The sequence below is a fragment of the Macrotis lagotis genome, chromosome 1 (assembly GCF_037893015.1).
Source record: "Macrotis lagotis isolate mMagLag1 chromosome 1, bilby.v1.9.chrom.fasta, whole genome shotgun sequence".
Classification (NCBI taxonomy): domain Eukaryota; kingdom Metazoa; phylum Chordata; class Mammalia; order Peramelemorphia; family Peramelidae; genus Macrotis; species Macrotis lagotis.
The window spans coordinates 122,061,774-122,081,639 of NC_133658.1; the positions used below are offsets into that span (position 1 = coordinate 122,061,774).

The 19,866-nt window shown below is 35.3% G+C and overlaps 1 protein-coding gene across 2 annotated transcripts in view; it reads left to right on the forward strand.

Annotated features, from left to right (window-relative positions):
* AFTPH (aftiphilin) overlaps positions 1 to 18,555 on the forward strand; it is an 86,770-nt gene extending 68,215 nt beyond the window's left edge. Inside the window, exons 9-10 of one of the 2 annotated variants that reach the window (XM_074207236.1) lie at positions 758 to 881; positions 16,992 to 18,555. In XM_074207236.1, coding sequence (XP_074063337.1) covers positions 758 to 881; positions 16,992 to 17,136 — 269 coding nt within the window. In that variant the 3' untranslated portion in view covers positions 17,137 to 18,555. The remainder of the gene's footprint in view (positions 1 to 757; positions 882 to 16,991) is intronic. The other variant, XM_074207243.1, reaches the window with a different exon arrangement.
* The last annotated feature ends 1,311 nt before the right edge of the window (positions 18,556 to 19,866 follow it).

A 19,866-nucleotide genomic window follows, 5' to 3' on the forward strand; every position in this document is an offset into this window, starting at 1 on the left:
CCCCAAAAAATCTTTTTTAATTATCATCTAATCATAGTTTCAAAAATCATTACCACAACTTGCAGTTGAGCCAAAGGTGTGTTGCTAAAGTACACTAGCAACAATCACAGTAGAGAGTATTGCTGTGGAGTTACTTCACCTCTTCCTGCTAAATGCTACCAGTGTTAGCTAATAATTGTTTTTCTAAATAACCTCTTTTTAGGTTTCATTAATTACTATCAGAACATAATGTTCAGTGTTTTTTAAATCAAATTTATCAATACACATCGATTAAGCACCTTCTGTTTTTCATGGCACTATGCTAAGTGCACAAAAATATGTATTTTGTCATCAGTGAGCTCATATTCTAGTGTTTACAACTAAAATTGTTTCCTTGAACCATAAGTTCAGCTTACTTAGATCTAAATAAGTATTAAAGTTTCTAAATCCAATGCTTTAAGTTGAGGTTTGATCTCTGTCCATTCTTCCTCACCTCCCAGAGAAAAGAATCTTAACTTTATATTGTGCATTATAAATCCTATATAGGACATTAAAAATTGGGAAGTATACATTTATACCTAAACCTGTACAAAAGTATGATTTCTTGAATTAAGAATGAAGGTTATAATGAGAAATAATAGTATATGATTCTGAAAATAATTTGTGGTGATTGTAAATTACTCAGATGCTTTCAGAATTTAAACTTTTTACATCTTGAATTGTAATTAATTGACACCTTTGCATCCTGCCATCATTGACTATGATTTTATACTATAAGGTGTGGATCCAGAGTTGTATGAGCTGACAACTTCAAAATTGGAAACCTCCAACTCAAGCATAAAAGTGACTGATGCATTTGCAAGACTCATGTCCACAGTGGAGAAGACAAGCACATCTACCAGGTAAATTGCAATAACCAACTAAACCTGTTAAAGATATGGATTTTTTATTGAAAATAATAAGTATTAACCACTTATTTATATTCCTTGTCAAAGCCAATCTGAAATGAAAAGATATGTGATGTGTCCATTGTTTTAACAAACTGAATTACTTTTTTTTCAATTTATCTTTGTATTCCTGTGCCTAGCAATGCTTTGTATATATAGTAAGTAATTAGTAAATGTTTTTTGAACTGTATTGTCAAAAGTTTTTTTTCTTTAGGATCCACTTGCCTACTGAATTTTTCCTTTTTTTAAAAAGAATTTATTTTTAACTTAAATACAAAATAATAAAAAACGTCATGTATGCAACAAAATATGAGAGGATTCATAATCTAAAGAAATGTTTCTATTTCTTGAAAGTCTTTATAATAAATACTACACAATGTGTTCAAAATTTTCCATCTTTGCTTCCTTGTAAGTTTTCTTCTGTTCTTTGTTGCACACTGTTTACTTTTTTTTTATTCCTTCTTCTCCCCCTCCTTCCTTCCCCCAAGGCTACAATTAAGCATAAATATACACAAACATATAGATACATACATACATACATACATACATACATACATACACACACTTAAACAGGGATACATACTCATACACACATAGATGTGCCTATGTATCTGTGTCTATATCTATACACACACACACACACACACACACACACACACACACACAGAGTAATACTTATCTATATAAGATTTGTGTGTATCTCTCATTTTTATAGCATTTCCTGAAAGCAATAACCCCTCCTCACTCCTGTACTTTACTGCTACTTGCTAATTTGCCCTCTTATTCTTTAACCTTCCAAGAATTCCTCCTTTACACACCTTCTATACTGTCCTCCCTGTTAATCAATACACCTTTACATATACCCCCTATCTTATTTCTTCATCATCTAACTCAATACCCTCCCTTTCCCCCTTCTCTTATTTACCTCTTTAATTTAATATTTAAATTTTAGTATCTCATTCTGCTCGGCTCTACCCCAATCTTCCCTTCAAATTGCCCAGTGCTAATAACCATCTTGGACACGTGGTTTACATTTTCCTGTATAAATAAATAGTAAACAATTTGTCCTGATTGAGTCCCTTACAATTAGACTTTGATGTTTACTTTTTCTTTCTCTTGGTTCTCATATATCAAATTTTCTATTAAGTTTGGGTCTTTTCGTAACAAAATTCTGAGAATCTAGACAATTCATAAAATGTCAAAAATGTCCTTTTTTGCATTCAGGATCGTCCTTAACTTTTCTAGGTATGATATTTTCAGCTATTCAGGAATTCAAGACTTGTGGTCTTTTACTGTAACTGCTGAATTACTATTTTAAGATACAGTTTCTTTGGTGGTTATTTAGTAGATTATGTAGTAGTTCTATAGGTTAGAAATTTTAAATAAATCTCTTCAAGTAACTTACAATCTAGTTTTTTATAAGGGAATTAAAAAGATTATAATCAGGGTATTTGACTAATATTCGTGAGCTTTTAAAAAAAACTTGTCCATACTGACTTTTCCAAATTTGGAAATTAGGTGCTCTTCCACCTCCCTATTCCCACTCAACTATATACTGAATATGAAATTAGACATACGAATTCTATTTTCCATACTTATTTCCCAAATTCACCTGACCTTTGCCCTTCTATCCTTTTTACCTGAATGAAATAAGTAAAATTACAAGTCATCTTTCTTAGGTATTTCTATAATATGCTATTTTTGAAATCCAGTTGATTTGTGGAAGGAGAAATTTTTTTCTCTTGACCTTATAGAAACTGAGTGTCGTGGCTTTTAGAAAAAGCAGGACACAAGAGTATTTACTAGTCAGTTTAAAGACCTCAGTTGAACCCTTAAGACATATATTTAGTTTTTTACAGCAACTAGAATTAGTACTTAAACCAATACTAAAGGAGTTACCTGTTGAGGAAAGTACTAAATCTTATACTGACTATGCTACAAAAGATTAATGATTCATCAGCATTATTCAAAGGGAAATATTTACCTTCCATCTATCTGGGTACACTTTTTATCAAGTATTAGTGCTATTCTTGAATGAACACTTTCTCCCTGCATATCAAATCCCAAGTTTGCCATTTACACCAATCTTTTTTCATTTGATTTTTATGTCATCAGAAAGTAGTCATCAAAACTTTTATCTTAGAGCAGCTAGGTGGCACAGTGGATAGAGCACCGGCCCTGGAGTCAAGCGTACCCGAGTTCAAATCCGGCCTCAGACACTTGATAATCAGCTGTGTGGCCTTGGGCAAGCCACTTAACCCCATTGCCTCGCAAAAAAAAAAAACTAAAAAAAAACCTTTTATACATATTTGGCTCTAAATTTTGGCATGAAATATCACATTGCCAATCAAATCTCCATTCATTGTGTGTATGATTATTTTAAGATTTTAGATATGCTGTTATATCTGCAGAGGATACCCTTTCAACTCTGTCCAGGTTGAATTTTTAATCTGTGTATTGTTTTCCCATACATTCTCTCCTTTTAAGCTAGTAATCATTTTTATCAGACTTGTGCTATTTGGCAGAATGTTTGAGGAGAATATGCAGAATTAATAAAGCTCCACGTTAAGTAAAACTAAATGAAGCTGTATTTTTGTTCTTAGACTTTTAGAATTTTTTAATTCATTCTTCCTAAATTCCTTCTGTTATTAAATTTTTAGTTTGATATTCTTTTCCTAAATATTTTGTCTTAATGGTAATAATTAGAAAGTTTTAAAATTGCCATTTGAAATTGAACCATTAGGAGGAGCTCTAAACCTCGTGATTGACTTGCCTTAGTTTTGCTCTTCAAAATAGATGCTGAACTATGAACTATGTACTATATACACTAGAAAACTTTCCAAACCTTATCACTTTAAGAATTTCCTTTCACTTTTTCCCATTCTTTAGCATGTTTTGCATGTTTGGGGATTGAGTTGGCAAAATGTTTTAGGTGTTTCCTAAAGTCATTTTTATAACTGTATTGAGTTCTTTAGCATATATTAAACTTACTTAAATAAACCAAAGCTGCTCAAAAGCTTGATAGCCCAGTATTTCTAGGTTTGAACAATTGGTTGCTAACCATATAAGGAAATGAAAGTTGTAGATTTAAATGGTCAAATACAATTATCCCAAGCCACCTTGTCCAGAACACAAAGGGGGAAAACCCAAGAAAATATAGATCATTCATATGTTCACCATAGAAATACAGTGCAGAATGATAGTGTTCAACTCCCTCATTTTCCAGAGGTAGGTTTAAATTAGTAACGATAACTGACATTCCTATAGCATTTTAAGTTTTGCAAAACATTGTAGGAGGCAACTAGGTGGTACAAAGGAAGTCAGGAAGACCTGAGTTCAAATTCGGCCACAGACTGTTGATCCTTCTAGCTGTGTGACCTTGGGAAAGTCACTTAACATTCATTCCTTTTCATTTAAGCCTCAAAACAACTCTTTGAGATAGATAATAAAAAGCGTTATTATCTATGTTTTACAGTTAGGAAACAGAATTCTAGACTCAAGATTTAGAATGGAAATGCTCTTAGAATCCAGTAGATTCAACCATTTGGTTTATAGATGAGGAAGTGCAGGGAGAGACATTAGATGATTTGCCCAGGGTCACATAGGTCAAAAGCATCAGATGAAATTTAAACCTTTATCTTCCTTATTTCAAAAGTCAGGAAGAAAAAAAAAAATCTAGTGCTACAAGCACTGTGTTTTTCATATAGGAAAGACAGTCCCACTTAAATACAGCAGGTTTATATTGCCTGAAATAAATGATGTTTGAAAGAAGAATTTTTTTGTTTATATTATTACAATAATGTTGTTGTGAGAATAATCATGAATCCCCCTTCCCACAAAAAAGATAAGAAACCTCAAGAATAGTGAGAGAGGAAAAAAGTGTGCTTCTACTTCAGTCTGTGTTTGGATTCCAATGGCTCTGTCTCTGGGATGAGTAGCCACCAGAGAAGTTACTTCAGTATTTTTCCCATAGTTGCTATAACTAATTGTATTTCCCTCTACTCTATTCCTCCCCATTCTGTTCCCTCTCTCCTTTCACCCTGTCCCTGTTTCAGAAGTGTGTTGCATCTGAGTACCTTCTCCCACAATCTTTCCTCTCTTCTACCTCCTATTCCTCCCTTCCCTCCCCCATTCCCCCTTATCCCATCCTTTTCTCTCATTTTTCTCTAGGGTAAGATAGATTTCTGCCCTATTAAGTGTGTATGTTATTTCCTCTCTGAGCCATTTCTGATGAGAATGAAGGCTCACTCATTCCCCTTCATCTTCCCTCATTCCACTCCATTGTAAAAGCTTTTTCTTGACTCTTACATGAAATATCTTAAGCCCCTTCTTCATCTCCTTTCTCCTCTTCTCAGTACTTTCTTTTATTATCCATTGACTCCATCCTCTTACTATAGTATATCATTATGTTCAACTCCTTCCTGTGCCTTGTCTATTTTTGCTCCTTCTAACTGCTCTTATAAATGAGAAAGTTTATATGAGTTATCAGTATCTTGTTCCCATGCAGGAATACAAGCAGTTCAACATCATTAAGTTCCTCATAATTAGTCCTTCTCGTCCCCCCCTCACTATGGTTCCCCCAAGTCCTGTACTTGGAGATCAAACTTTCGGTTCAACTCTGGTTGTTTTAATGGGAAAGTTTGAAAGTCCCCTGTTTCACTGAAAGTCCATCTTTTCCCCTAAAAGCGAATGTTCAGTTTTGCTGGGGAGTTGATTTTCAGTTGTAAACCAAGATCTTTTGCCTTCCAGAATATCATATTCCAAGCCCAACAAGCCCTGATGCTGCCAGATCCTGTGTAATCCTGACTAGAGCCATGGTAGTTGAATTGCTTATTTCTGGCAGCTTTTAGTATTTTCTCTTTGACTTGGGAGTTTAGCTATAATATTCCTGAAAGTTTTCTTTTGGGATCTCTTTTCAGGAGGTAATCAGTGAATTCCCTCAATTTCTATTTTACCCTCTGCTTCTAGGATCTCAGGGCAATTTTGTTGTAGTATTTCTTGAAAAATGAAATCTAGGCTCTTTTCCTGATCCTGACTTTCAGGTAGCCCAATAATTTTTAAATTATATCTTCTGGATCTGTTTTCAAAGTCAGTTGTTTTTCCAATGAGATATTTCACATTTTCTAATTTGGGGTTTTTTTGAGTGTAATTTTATTTCTTTCTGAGTTCTTGCAAAGTCACCAGCTTCCTTTAGTTTCATTCTGCATTTGAAGGAGTTATTTTCTTCAGAGAGCCTTTTTAATCTCCCTTTCTAGCTGGCCAATTCTGCTTTTTAAGGCATTCTTCTCATTTGCCTCTTGTGTTGCTTTTTCCATTTGACCTAAACTGGTTTTTAATGTTATTTTCTTAAGTATTTTTTGTATTTCTTTCACCAAGCTGCTGACTTGGTTTTCATGATTTATCTGCATCACTCTCATTTCTACTCCCAATTTTTCCTCTGCCTCTCTTAATTGCTTTTCAAAGTCTTTTTTGAGTTCATCCATAGCCTGAGCCCATTTTCTATTTCTCTTGGAGGTTTTAGATACAGAAACTTTGATTTTGTCATCATCTGAGTATGTATTTCAATCCTCCATGGGACCAAAGCAATTTTCTGTAGTCAGATTTTTCTTTTTCTTTTATTTGCTCATTTCCTCAGCCTATGATTGATTTACCACACTTCCAAGACTTTGGGGAGGGGGGGATTATCCACAGGGACCTTAATTCCTCCAAGGTCTTATGAGAGGTTCTGACTGCTCTCCTATTCAGGCCCTCTTCTCTGCCCTGGAGCTGTGAGAATGGTGCTTGCTTAGCTATGGTGATGTGGGAACCAAAACTGCAACCTGGATCTGAGTGTGGGCAAACAGCTGAGTCCTGCCCTAGGGAGAGCAGAGAGACCTCTGTAGTCTCCCCCTTACCGTCTATGGGCTGAGATCTCTGGTCATGCTGGGTGGCTTTACCAATTCCCCCTGCAGGTTTCTCACCATGGGGCTTCTCTGAGGCCCAAGCTCCACTCTGCACTCACTGATGCGGCAGGGTTCTCTCACCACCCCTTCTGGCTGTCTCTGATGATACCTGGGCCAAGAGGTCTGGAAACCACCCCCTCTGCCACAGACTGACTGTGCTGCACTGTGGCTACAGCTGTGCTGCTGCTTTTTCCAACCCCCGATCCTGGTAGAAGAGACCTTTCCCACAAAACTTCTAAGTTGTCTTGGACTGAGAAATTGTATCACTCAGTCTTTCTGTGGGTTCTGCCCCTCTAAATTTTGGCAAGAGTCATAATTTAATGTCTGTTGGAATTTTGGGGAGATCAAGTTTCTGAGAATTCCTACCTTCATTTTGCTATCTTGGCTCCACCCCCCCCAAAAGAAAACATTTTGATTTTAAACCAGTGATTTAAAATAAAATACTGTTTAGTCATAGCCAAACAAGTTTTTAGGAAAGGTGCTTGGGTAATTTCGTACCTTACATTTGATTGCTACCTAAATCCTATTCTGGTTATTGATCATCCTTGAAATTAAAAGGTAGGAAAACAAAATTGTTTTAATCAAATAGTATTGGAAACTTTGTATAAATAATCATTTTGTTCAGGAACCAAGTAGGAAATTTCACATTTTTTAATAAACTCCCACAGACCTCTACTATTTAAATCCTTCAATTAAATTAAATTAAAGTGTGCCCAAAGGACTTACCTCAATAAGTAGGGTAGATTGGGAAAGAGACAAAAAGATTAATGGGAGATTCATTGACAATAAGCTTAGAGAGTTGAAAGATTTCATTGGCCTCAATGAAAGTAATTTATTCAGAAATTTCATGTAACAGACATTTTTCCTAAAGACACATTTAGCTGTGTGACTCAAAGAATTTTTTTTTCCACATAGAGCTAGTCATCTTATAAAATACAAAAGTCTACACATTGTTGAGATAAGGAATAACTTAAGCCTTAACTCTAAAATCAGCAGTGATTATGAACATATTTCTGAATATGGTCCTTGGTATACATAGACAAGTTGGTACTTCAAAAGAAGGCTCAGAACACATGTTCATTTATTCTCTTGTTTTATGTTATGGAAAGGTTAACCAAAATTCTTAAACACGAACTTCAAGCAGATAGCTCCTATTTTCCTACAGTTTCCTACAATGATCTCCATATTTGCTTAGCACCTGCATTTACTAGTTTTGAAAAAAGAGAAAAGGAAGAAAACAATATTAATGATATTGTAACAAGTTGTTTAGTGTAACCCTGACTTGTACAATGTAGTTTTTGTACTGCCCTGCCTCAATCACAGATAGAATTTTTAAATTACCTAGGAATCTTTCTATCCTAGTACTGCTAGAGTTTGGTGCCATGCAATCCTATCTATAATACTTTATTAATTTTCATATATGCTCTTAGCTATGAGGACATTACCATTCATTGTAACTGAGAATACCCTGATGGTGGTGATTGCTGGTCACATGTGTAACAGTGGTATAGAACTGGTTTTTTACAGAATTTTGTTTGCAGTTCTGCCTTAGACTTGGAGTTAGATGAAAGCTTTTTCCTTAAAATATCTACTCTCTTTCTGATTTCTATACTGCCTGCCCAGGACAGGTCTGCTACATGTTATTCAAAGTCATTCTTATATGCCACCTTGATGTGTTTACTCCTACTTGTGGTTACTCCACTTTAGCTCACTTTAAAAAAAAAAGATATTTGGGTGTTTTACTATAATCCATTCACCAGACAAGATCAACCCAATGAATCAAATTATGAGGGATATTGTTTCAAACCTTTTCACTTATCTGTAGTGAAGTTAATATGCTTTTATAGTTCTACCCACATATATCCAAATTGAGTATCATAAACAAAATTCAACTTAAAATTTACTAACAATAAATAGAATGAGTATAAGAGGCAGCTAGGTGGCACAGTGGATGGAGCACCGGCACTGGAGCCAGGAGGACCTGAGTTCAGATCCAGCCCAACACTTAATAAATACCTAGCTATGTGACCTTGAGCAATTCACTTAACCCCATTGTCTTGCAAAAAAAAAAAAATAGAATGAGCATAAAAGGTTCAGTCAACATTAAACTGTGTTATCAAGCCCTGTGTTCAACACTGGAAAATAAAAATAAAACCAGAAAAAACAGCAGTGCCTACTTTCAAGGAGCTTATATTCTGATAGGGAAGATAGCAAATGAAAGCAAGCTGAAGGAGACAAAGGGGAGGTACCCAACTACCATGGGGGCCCTCTAGAAAAAGTATGAAGAGCCAGGTCAGGAGTACATCCCAGAGAAGAATAAAGATATAGATGACCTGAATGTGTCTTCCTTAAAACAGAGGGCCTGGGAGGAACTAGCCAGTCAAAGGAAGGAGCTTCAGGAGAGAAAGATATAGTTAGAAAAGTCCAAAGATGGTGTGAACTTCCAGGGTGAGGAAATTTTTAGAGAAAATCTGGAGAGTCAGGAGCACATCTTGGAGAGGAATGAATAATACTTCCTGAAATATAACTCTTAAACACATACTCTTGGTTTTTTAGGCAACCTTCCTTACAATTTATTAATACATTAATACATTGTTTTCCCAAAATATAGATATAAATCATGTTTTTGGAATTTGGTACCATTTTCCCATTTTAATAAATGTTATACATGGTTAGGTTCCTAAGTAATCCCATAAGATTATTTAATTTATATCATGTGAATTACAGTCGGTTCTGTTGTCTCAGAGATAGCTCCTATTTTTCTTACAGTTAGATTATTTGTGATCTTTATTTTGTCCTCAAGTGTATTCAATACAAAAATAATAAAATGAGGTTGCTTGTAAGGCCAAAATGGGGGGGGGGGGTGTAGAAAAACGAACTTTGTGAATAGTTGGTATCGATATTATCAATGTCTTGAATAAAGACATAGATGCAGCACTTTTCATATTTTTAGCTAAGAAAGAACTGAGAAAGATGGCATTATACTGGATCATAAGAGTCTGAATTCAAAATAGAGGCAAGCTAGATTGTTGTTAGATGGAACAAATCCAAAAAAGTGAAATTCAGTATGAGTTCACAACTCCAATACTTGTGAGATTACTTTTTGGAAACCAAGTACAATGTGTAAGAGGCATGGCTAGACAGCACCTTGTCCAGAAAAGCTGTGGGGAGTAGTGTAATCTGCAAGTGATATGACGGTGTGAAAGCATCAAGGGGCAGAGCATCCAGACCTAGGGAGACACTGAGACCTACTCAGACCCATCTGAGAACAGACATCGATGAGTGGTAGAGCATCCCAGAGAGACAGACAGACAGACAGACAGGAGTAATGTCTGAAGAGCTATCAAATGGGAAAGAAATGGAACTTGCTTTGCTTGGCTGCTCAGAATCAGCAACCTCATTTAAAGCCCTGAATTCCCAGCCTCTCTGTTCCCACAACATGGCATATCATCTCCCTCCTTTTCACCTTCCCATCTCATTTGGAATCTGCTAGAAATCTTTGCCTCATGGTTGTGAGGCATCTACTTTTATCTGCTTTATCTGCCTTAACACAAATCCACCTAACACATAACAGGCATTAAATGCTTGTTTGATTGGACTGCAAGTTATAGAGAGGCACATTTAGGTTTGATCTTAGGTCATGATTTTCTAACAATTAGAATTATCAAAAGTAGAGTAAGCTGACTCAGAAGGTAGTATGATTTTCCACACACACACACCCTTGCCCTCCCCAGAAAATCTTCATATAAAGCAGGGGTAAGAAATCTTTTTTTCTGCCAATGGTCATTTGGATATTTTGTAACACTGTTCATGGGCTATATTGGTCAAATAATTAATTCATCCCTAAGAGGCTTCTAGATTTACTGAAATTCAGGTATCACCTGATAAAGGTTGAATGATAACTTTTAGATGATGTATAGGGAAAATTATTTAGATAAAGATTGTTTGGACTAATAGGCCTTCTAGTAGGTCCTGTACAACTCCGGGATTCTGCAATTTTTTTTTCCTTTGGGGATGCTAGGAAAACCATCTCTCCTTAAACACCTCTGTCATCATTTCAGCAGGATTCCTTTTCCTCTTCCCCCCTTACCCTAGTTCCAAATCACACACCTATGGAAGGAACTCAACTTCCTGGATACTTTAAGAGGTGGGTCTTTTTATTTCCATTGCATTTTTTTATTCAGAACTTAACAAGAAACATAATATTTGCATTTGCATATACATTTTGGCAAAGAAGAAAAAGATTTTATATGAAATATCATTTCTTTTATAGCAAACTTGCTTTGCTTTTTAAGGATTTAATAATTTCATCATTCTTTCAAAGCTTTCAGTGTTCCTTGCTTGTTGATTGCTTCTGACCTTCCTAAAGTTCTTTTTTTTTTTTGCATTTTTAAAATTTGTTTACTTATCCCTAACTTTTCATTCCTTTTTAACCTCCCCAATTAAGGAGAAAGGAAAACAACACATGTAGCAAATTTGAATTGTCAAAAGAAATTTTTACATGCATTTTGAGTCCATCCTCTTTCTACCCAGGTGGTACATGCTTCATCAAAAGACCTCTGAAATCACAATTGGTCATGAATTCATCAGAATTAAAGGTGATTCAAAGTAGTATTTGAATTGTTTTCCTGGTTGTTAACTTCACTCTTCATCGAGGTCAAACAAGGCTTTGCAAATTTCCCAGAAAATGTCTTTTTCATCATAACTTGCAGAGCAATACTATTCCATTCTACATTCATATACTATAATCCAGTCAACTATTTGGGGAGGTAGATCTTGACAAGCATGCTCCAGGTGGATGTGGGGTGTGTAATGTTCAACAGGGTATTAAGGGCATTATTCTCTTGAAATACAATAGCCACATCTCCAAAGCTCCATTAGCAGTGGAAACATTGTGGTAGTTTATGATCATAGACCTTTGGTTGAAAAAGTATTGATATAAAATTGTCTGTCTGTAGTTGAAGTACAATATTACTGTACAGATCCAGGACTATTGACAGACATTTAAATGTGAGGTTGCCAAATTGAAAATCTTTTTTTTTAACTAAGTTAAAATTTAGGTAAGAAAAATAAATTCTTACTGTTTGAGGCATCTCTCTTACTGTGGCAGAGTAGAAAAGTTTGAGATGTTGCTCTGTCTTCTCCAAACATGGACCCACTGATTTCAAATGAAGTATTGTTTCTCTTTTCTCTTCACATGTCTTTATTGAATTTCACAAAGTAACTCTTGCTCTCCTTTCATCCCTTAGTTTGTTTTTGTAAGCCTTTGCTACTTTATATTTGTTATTCTCTTATTTTTTCTCTCACTTTCATTTCCCAAAGTCATCTTGTCCCTCTCTCATTCCTCATAGTAAAGGATAAAAAGGAAAAAAGACAGGAGGTAGCAAAACTAACCAACACATCAATCAAATCTGATATTGCAGGCAATATTTTGCAATAGTGCATCCCCACCTTCACAAAAAAGAGAGGAAAATGCATTGTCACATTTCTCTTTTGAAGTTCAACTTGATTATTATAATTTCACATTTGTTTTTTCAATTTTTATTCATTTTTCCAATTACATATAAAGATGGTTTTCGATATTCATTTTTGTAAAATTTCCTCATTCCCAGTAAAGGTAATACACACACAGGGGCGGCTAGGTGGCGCACTGGCCCTGGAGTCAGGAGGACCTGAGTTCAAATCAGGCCTCAGACACTTAATAATTACCTAGCTGTGTGGCCTTGGGCAAGCCACTTAACCCTACTGCCTTGCAAAAAAAAAAACTAAAAACTAAAAAAACCCTAAAAACCTAAAAGGTAATACGCACACAATCATAATATATAGATTTCCATATTAGTCATGCTGTGAAAGAACATTTAGAACAAAAGGGGAAAAACTACTAGAAATTAAAAACAAAAATATATATATTTTTGGTTCTTTGATTTTTTTTATTTTTTTTTTTTTAGATTTTTGCAAGGCAATGGGGTTAAGTGACTTGCCCAAGGCCACACAGCTAGGTAATTATTAAGTGTCTGAGACTGGAATTGAACTCAGGTCCTCCTGACTCCAGGACCTATGCTCTATCCACTGCGCCACCTAGCTGCCCCCAAAAAAGTGAAAATAGTATACTTTGATCTGCATTCAGACTCCCTAGTTCTTTTTCTGGGTGTGGATGGCATTTTCCATCACTAGTCTTTTAGAATTGTCTTTGATCACTGTATTGCTGAGAAAAGTTAAGTATCATAGTTGATGTTGTTGCTGTGTATAAAACTTTTTTTTTTTCCCAGCTCACTTCACTCAGCATCAGTGTAAGTCTTTTCAGGTTTTTCTGAAATCTGCCGATACATCTTTTTTTATTCTTTTTTCCAGTTACATATAAAAAATAGTTTTCAGGATTCATGTTTGCAAAATTTTCTCCCTCCCATCCTTTCCATCTCCCCTCCCTAAAATAACAAGTTATATGTTTGTGTAATCATATTATATTTCCATAAAGTATAGCAACATTTTATTTCATTCACATACTACAGTTTATTTAGCCATTCTAAAATCAGTAGACATCTACCTTATTTCAGCTGGATCAATTTCTGAAATATAGCATTGATCAAAATACTTGAAATTCTGGACTGAATTACTGTCACATGGAAACCTTATAAGAAAATGTCTTTTTAATTTGTGTTTCTTATAGCCTGCTTTCATATCACTCAAAATTTTTTATAATCTCATGGTCCATAGAGCATCAGCCCTGGAGTCAGGAGGACCTGAGTTCAAATTCGGCCTCAGACACTTAATAATTAGCTAGTTATGTGACCTTGGGCAAGTCATTTAACCCCATTGCCTTGCAAAAACCAAAGAAGTAGTAATAACAATAATAATAATAATAATCTCATGAACCTAATCAAGAAACAGTTATTTAATTCAGATCAGTTAAATGACTTTTTTTTTTAGAGATCCACAAGGAAAATGTTCTTACTGGCAACAGTGTTGGTTCACTTTGATTTTCTGTTCCTTTTATTTGAGAACCGTGTTTGTTCAGCAGTACCATACAAGGAATTCTACTGGCATGAAGGCTATAAAATTCCAATCTATCTTTTTTTATTTGGAGGATGGGGGTTCCAAATATCTCCAGACTTTTCTTACCCTACTCTTGTTAATGGGATGCTGGTGATTAAATTAAGTCAGTAACTTTTAAGAGTTTCAATAGGGGGCAGCTAGGTGATGCAGTGGAAAGAGCACTGACACTGGCGTCAGGAGGACCTGTGTTCAAATTTGCCCTCAGACATAATTGTTAATAATTGCCTGGCTGTGTGACCTTGGGCACTTAACCCCATTGTTTTAAATAAAATTTAAAGAAAAAATAAAAGGTTCAATGGATCAAGCTCATTCGCCATTTGAATTCTTCCCTTCCATCACCATTGAGCTAGACTTTTAAAATAAATGATGCATTTGTTATAGTAAGATTTTCCACTATGAGTCAACTTGCATTTATTTTAAATGTCTAAAAATTAAATGGTTGTCTTATACTCTAGGTTTTGTTTTTAGTAAAGGATTATTAATTTGCACTACACTTTCGCTGTGGAATTATACATGTGTGTATGTTTGTTACCCACATACAAATATTTATCTTATGTTTTGAGTCGATTGTTGATGAAGAGATTAATGACTTTGGATTTATAACACTGATATTACTATCATTGACAACTATCATCGATTAAACATCAACTTTTTAGTTTTTGCAAGGCAACAGGGTTAAGTGGCTTGCCCAAGGCCACACGGCTAGGTAATTATAAGTGTCTGAGGCCAGATTTGAACTCAGGTCCTCCTGACTCCAAGGCCGGTGCTCTATCTACTGCGCCACCTAGCCGCCCCACATCAACTCTTTAAAATGAGAATAGCATATGTGGCATTAACTTCAAGTGAGAAGACATTGCATTGATTTATAAAGAATGCATGTAATGTGATGTTTGTTACACACTTAAATATCTTGTTTTTATTTGAGAAGAGCAGACTGTGTTAATTTATGTTTTCACTGGCATAATGATCTTCCATTTATAGTTTTCAGTATAAAAATGTCAAGCCTGAGTATATAATAAAATCACTTTATAATAAAATAAATTTGTGGTTTATTTAAAATAAAATAATTAGATTTTTTTTTTAATTAAAAAAGGTTGAAGTTTCAACATAGCAAAAAAAAATACCTCTGCCCTCAAAAAGAATAAAATAAACCCAAACAAAATAAAACCTGAGGATAGATCTTAGCTAAAGATTTTAGAAGTGCTATACCTGGAGAACCTGAATTTTGATAGACCAAAATTAGGTCACCACCACCTTCCCAGTGCCAAATACTGAAAAAAGTTCACAATGCAACTTTGTTTTCAATTCTTAAGTGTTCTTTTTCACAGTCTCTTAAATAACTTTGTATCATGGCACTATATAAAATGATTACAGATTAAATATATACTATAAGCCATATGATAGTGGATAACTTAAAATATATTTCCTGTCACACCCCCCAAGTAATTAAAAGTGAAGGCTTTTAGAAAAAATGGTGGAAAAAAACATTTTTTAAAAGGTAGGGTAGGGGCAACTAATTGGCGCAATGGATAAAGCACCAGCCCTGGAGTCAGGAGTGCCTGGGTTCAAATTGGTCTCAGACACTTAATAATTACCTAGCTGTGTGGCCTTGGGCAAGCCACTTAATCCCACTTGCTTTGCAAAAACCTAAAAAAAAAAAGGTAGGGTAATCTCCAGCAGTCATGTGGGGTGATCCTGAGGCAGAAATGTCCTTTCTCCTTTCCCCTCAGCCATTTTCCTCTTTCTCTCCAGATGGAGCAGTCCGTTCAAACGTAGCTGGCCATAAGAGTTATAATCTTCAAAATCTTGAATATATCTCTTTCTTTTCACACCGTAGTGGAAGATCAGTCGGTGGTTTAACTGCTGATATAGTTCCCAATGTCTCTGATGGCAGTTCTTATAGAAGCCTTGCACTTTTGTTTCAGCTTTTAGCCCCAATAATCTGGTGTTGACTTTTCTAGTCATCCTACAAAGCTTTTTGTTTTCATCTTGGATTAAAGAGACAGGGAGTAATAGAAAAGGATCAAGTTTAATTGTAGAGTGATGACCTGCAGTATTTTGTTCTATATATACACTTCTCTGACCCTCATCTCTCCCTGCCTCCCCAAATTCAAGGAGGAAATAATTAAAGAAATTACTTGGCAGAAAGAAATCGATTAGACATTAACTAATTAACTTGGCTTCCAATTTTCTTTTTCATTTAAAATCAGAAACTTTGGAAGCAAAAAAAAATTAGGATCTGTCTGCAAATATTTTTAAATAGTTACTGTCTTGAAATAGCCTATAGGTGGAATTACAATGATAGCTCTTACTGAACAACTTTTGAAGATCATTTAGAATTTCCAGTGGTGCTGATAGTCTCAGCCCATAGGCTAGGAAAGCATTGGTCCTTTGTCTATATGCCTCTACTACTTCCTCCGGGTCTCCTGTTGATCATAACCTATAAAACCCTCTATGGTTTCATCCCTGGTTACCTTAGAGACTGCCTCTCTCCCTCTGCTCTTTGAGCATCCTCAACAGGAGAAATCATTCTCAGTGCTGCTGCTAATGGGCTCTCTCTCTGAATCCCATAGGGGCAAAGTCTGGGTGTTTTTACATAGAGGACTTTCTCTTTTTCTGGAATTCCCTGATGAAAGCCAGCAATGCCCAAGGTTGAAATTTCTTGCAAGGGTTCAGGCCAGACACATTTTATTCTATATTACTGTTTTAAGTTTTATATTTTCATAGACGATAAAGACAGTACACCTGTGCCCTTAGGTTCATTGTACTTTAGTAACATTTTTGAATTGTAGAGACTTTGAGTTGTAAATGAAGTTGTAAACTGTTTGCAGAAATGAAAAATATGTACTACTTGCTTAGGTAGAAAGACATTTGACAAAGGGAAGAATCTTGAAAAAACTGCCTTATGTTGAGCAAAGTCTAAACTGGGGGTAGATAGAGAACTTCAGTGACTAGTGGGAGTAACACACACTTAAGTCCTTTGCAGGTTGCTGGTTCATACCATAGAGCAGATTTTCCCCATTGACAGTGAAATGATTAACATGCTTTTTTCTTTTTCTTCTGTAAACAGGAAGCCTAAAAGAGAAGAGCGTCTGAGTGAAGAGGCTGCCAAGGTGATTGCTAGCCTTCCCGACTTAACCTTCATGCACGCCAAGGTGTTGATGTTTCCAGCTACATTAACACCTTCAACAAGCTGCCACGAGAAGGCAGACTGATAAGAGACATGAATTGGACAGTTTCTATTGATTTTTCCAGCCTTCTTTTCCCTTCCCACCACCAAAAGCAAACTTGCTTTAACTTAAAAAAAATAAAAACAAAAAACAAATTTCAAGTTCAGCTGATTTGTTGGTAAGCAGCACTAGAAAGATATACATAGTAAATGTATATTTATTTACATACTGAAGTCCTAAATTTATATTAGAAAAATGTAAATAATTGGGGGTGAACATTTTTGAAGATTTATTCTTTTTGTGTTGCTGGGGTGTATACATTTATGTCTTTGTGAAATACACTGGTGGTGTCCTTCTTACAAAACTTTTAAAATTAAAAAAAAAGAAAATTAAAAACTCAAATCTTCACTGTCTGTGAAATCCCCTTCAGGTGTTTTTTCAGATTGCATTGGATGTCCTCTTAATTTGTCTTAACACATTGAATTACTTTTGCTATCAAAAATGAGCTCCAAAGGTCACTGTTTATTTTATTTTATTATTTTGTATGTGGTGGGATTAAGTTTAGATCTTAAAAAAAAAGGCTGACGATTTGGGGCTATTTTTTAATCTTTTCAATCTGGCATATCACTGTACTGCCTTTATAAAAGGTACTTTCATCAGTTGCTATTCTGTTAATAGGGATGGATCATTGTTAGAACTTGATTGGGAGGGGTTGTATTAGAAAAAAGATTGTGTCTGCTTTAATCAATTTGATTTAGAGAAGGACCAAAATTATATGAATGTCTTGCAATGAAACTTACCTATTACTGATTTTTTTTTTGTTCTCTTTACCACTATTTTGTTTGAGGATTTTGCACAGTGTAAAATGACATAATCATAGATTGCTATGGTTTAGGCTGTATATACAGTAAAAGACTATGGGTTGTAAATGTTTGGGGAAATTCCTATGGAAAAAAAGAGAGATGTAGAAGAACCTCTAACAAGGTTAATATGCATGCCCCAGGTCTTTTGAGATTTAAGTGTGTAAATTTCCTTTTAGCTTATACAGAAATAAAATAATTTAAAAGATATATACATATAATCTGGTGTCTCTTTGTAGAGAAAAAAGGCTACTATCATTTCCATTTTTGTGGTCAAGAGCAAGTCAAGGAACTTTGCAGGAGGAGGTAGTTTGATAAGATTTCTATACCACAATGCCCTTCAGAAATAGTGAGGTCTGCTGTCTAAAAACGAGAAAAGAATTTTATCCTGGCCCATAAGAATTGGATCCCAGCTGAACTGTGCTGACATGTGACCTTATGATATAAAACCAATAATCACAGCAGTTTCCTACAATATGGTCTCATCTGAGTATATTGACAGTGCCATAGAGAAGTGCTAAAGAGCCAGTTGTTATTTCTCATTTTGGTTTCTCAAACAAAATACAGTGTGAAGTCAATTTAGGGAACAAATATCTCCAAAGTGATTTTAAAATCTACTAGAAGGTTTTGATTCAGTAATTTGTTAATCAAAGCCTGTTCTTGTAGCTGTGTATTTGTGAGCTATTTATTTAAAAAAAGAAATATTTAAAATTTAATTTGTAAAAATGCCATGTTGACCTGGACAAAAACTTGACAAGGCTTAATAAATGGCACTTCTCTGGAAGAAGCAGCCAAGTAGTGGATCTATCATGTTATTATCATGTCAGGCCTGAATCTTTTGATTTAGGTTCATATAGTCACATCTAATGATATACTACCCATCAGAAAATTTATTTTCTGTAATTTTTTTGGCTGTGATGAACTCGGACTCTATAGCCTGCTTCTGTTCTTCCTACATTAGAGCAAAGTTCTAATTCATCTTGGGTCTTTTTGGACATAACTGCTTCATTTTAGAGACCTCCTTCATGATAAAGGACCACAGAATAGACCTCCAGACAATATCTTTCTGTTGCCACAGTCATTTGTTAAGTTCCAAATTGACAAGTAGCATCTTTTCAGATTTAGGATCTTTCCCATCCAGGCTGAGGGTGACTAGGACTACCAGGATTCTGGATTTTGAAGGACATCACAAAAAACAGTAGTCATCAGGGAAAAACTGATGGTAATAATATCTATCAGCTCTAAAATTCTATGATTCTGTTCTGTGAACTGTTATGTATAATAACACACTACTTTGTTATGTTACCTATAAGACTCAGGGTTTAGTGAGAAGGGGTGCCAGTGAGACTTGATTCTTTGTCTCCTGGACTTAAATCGACAGCCATATAAGTGTCATAGAATTTGTTGATCTTAAACCTGGTAGATCTCTAAGTGAGACACAGCTTACTTAGCCTTTTTCTAAGTATGTGACCCTAGGAGAGTCACTTGAGTCCCTCCTGGCCTTGGTTTCTTCACCTGTAAAATAGGCATGATAATTTTGCTATCTATAATAATTAACATTTATGCAGCACTTAGGTAAATATGCCATTCATGGAGAGCACAGTGCCTTCCACACATGATCGTTTGAGTCACACAACTCCTATAATACAGGTACTTCAGATAGACATCCTGGTTTTACAGATGAAGATCCTAGCTCACTGAGATATAAGTGACTTGTCTGGTTGTTAAATAGTCAGTAAGTGACCTGGGCAGAATTTGAACCCAAGACCTTTCTAACTCATAGGTTGTCTGGAAAAGGTGCTTTCCATCCCTGAAAATTTATGTTTATCGTGACTTCCTTCACATTACTTCGCTTTTCAGTTAGAAGAGGTTTAATGCACCCTTTGATGTGAAATTAACACCACTATAATGCATA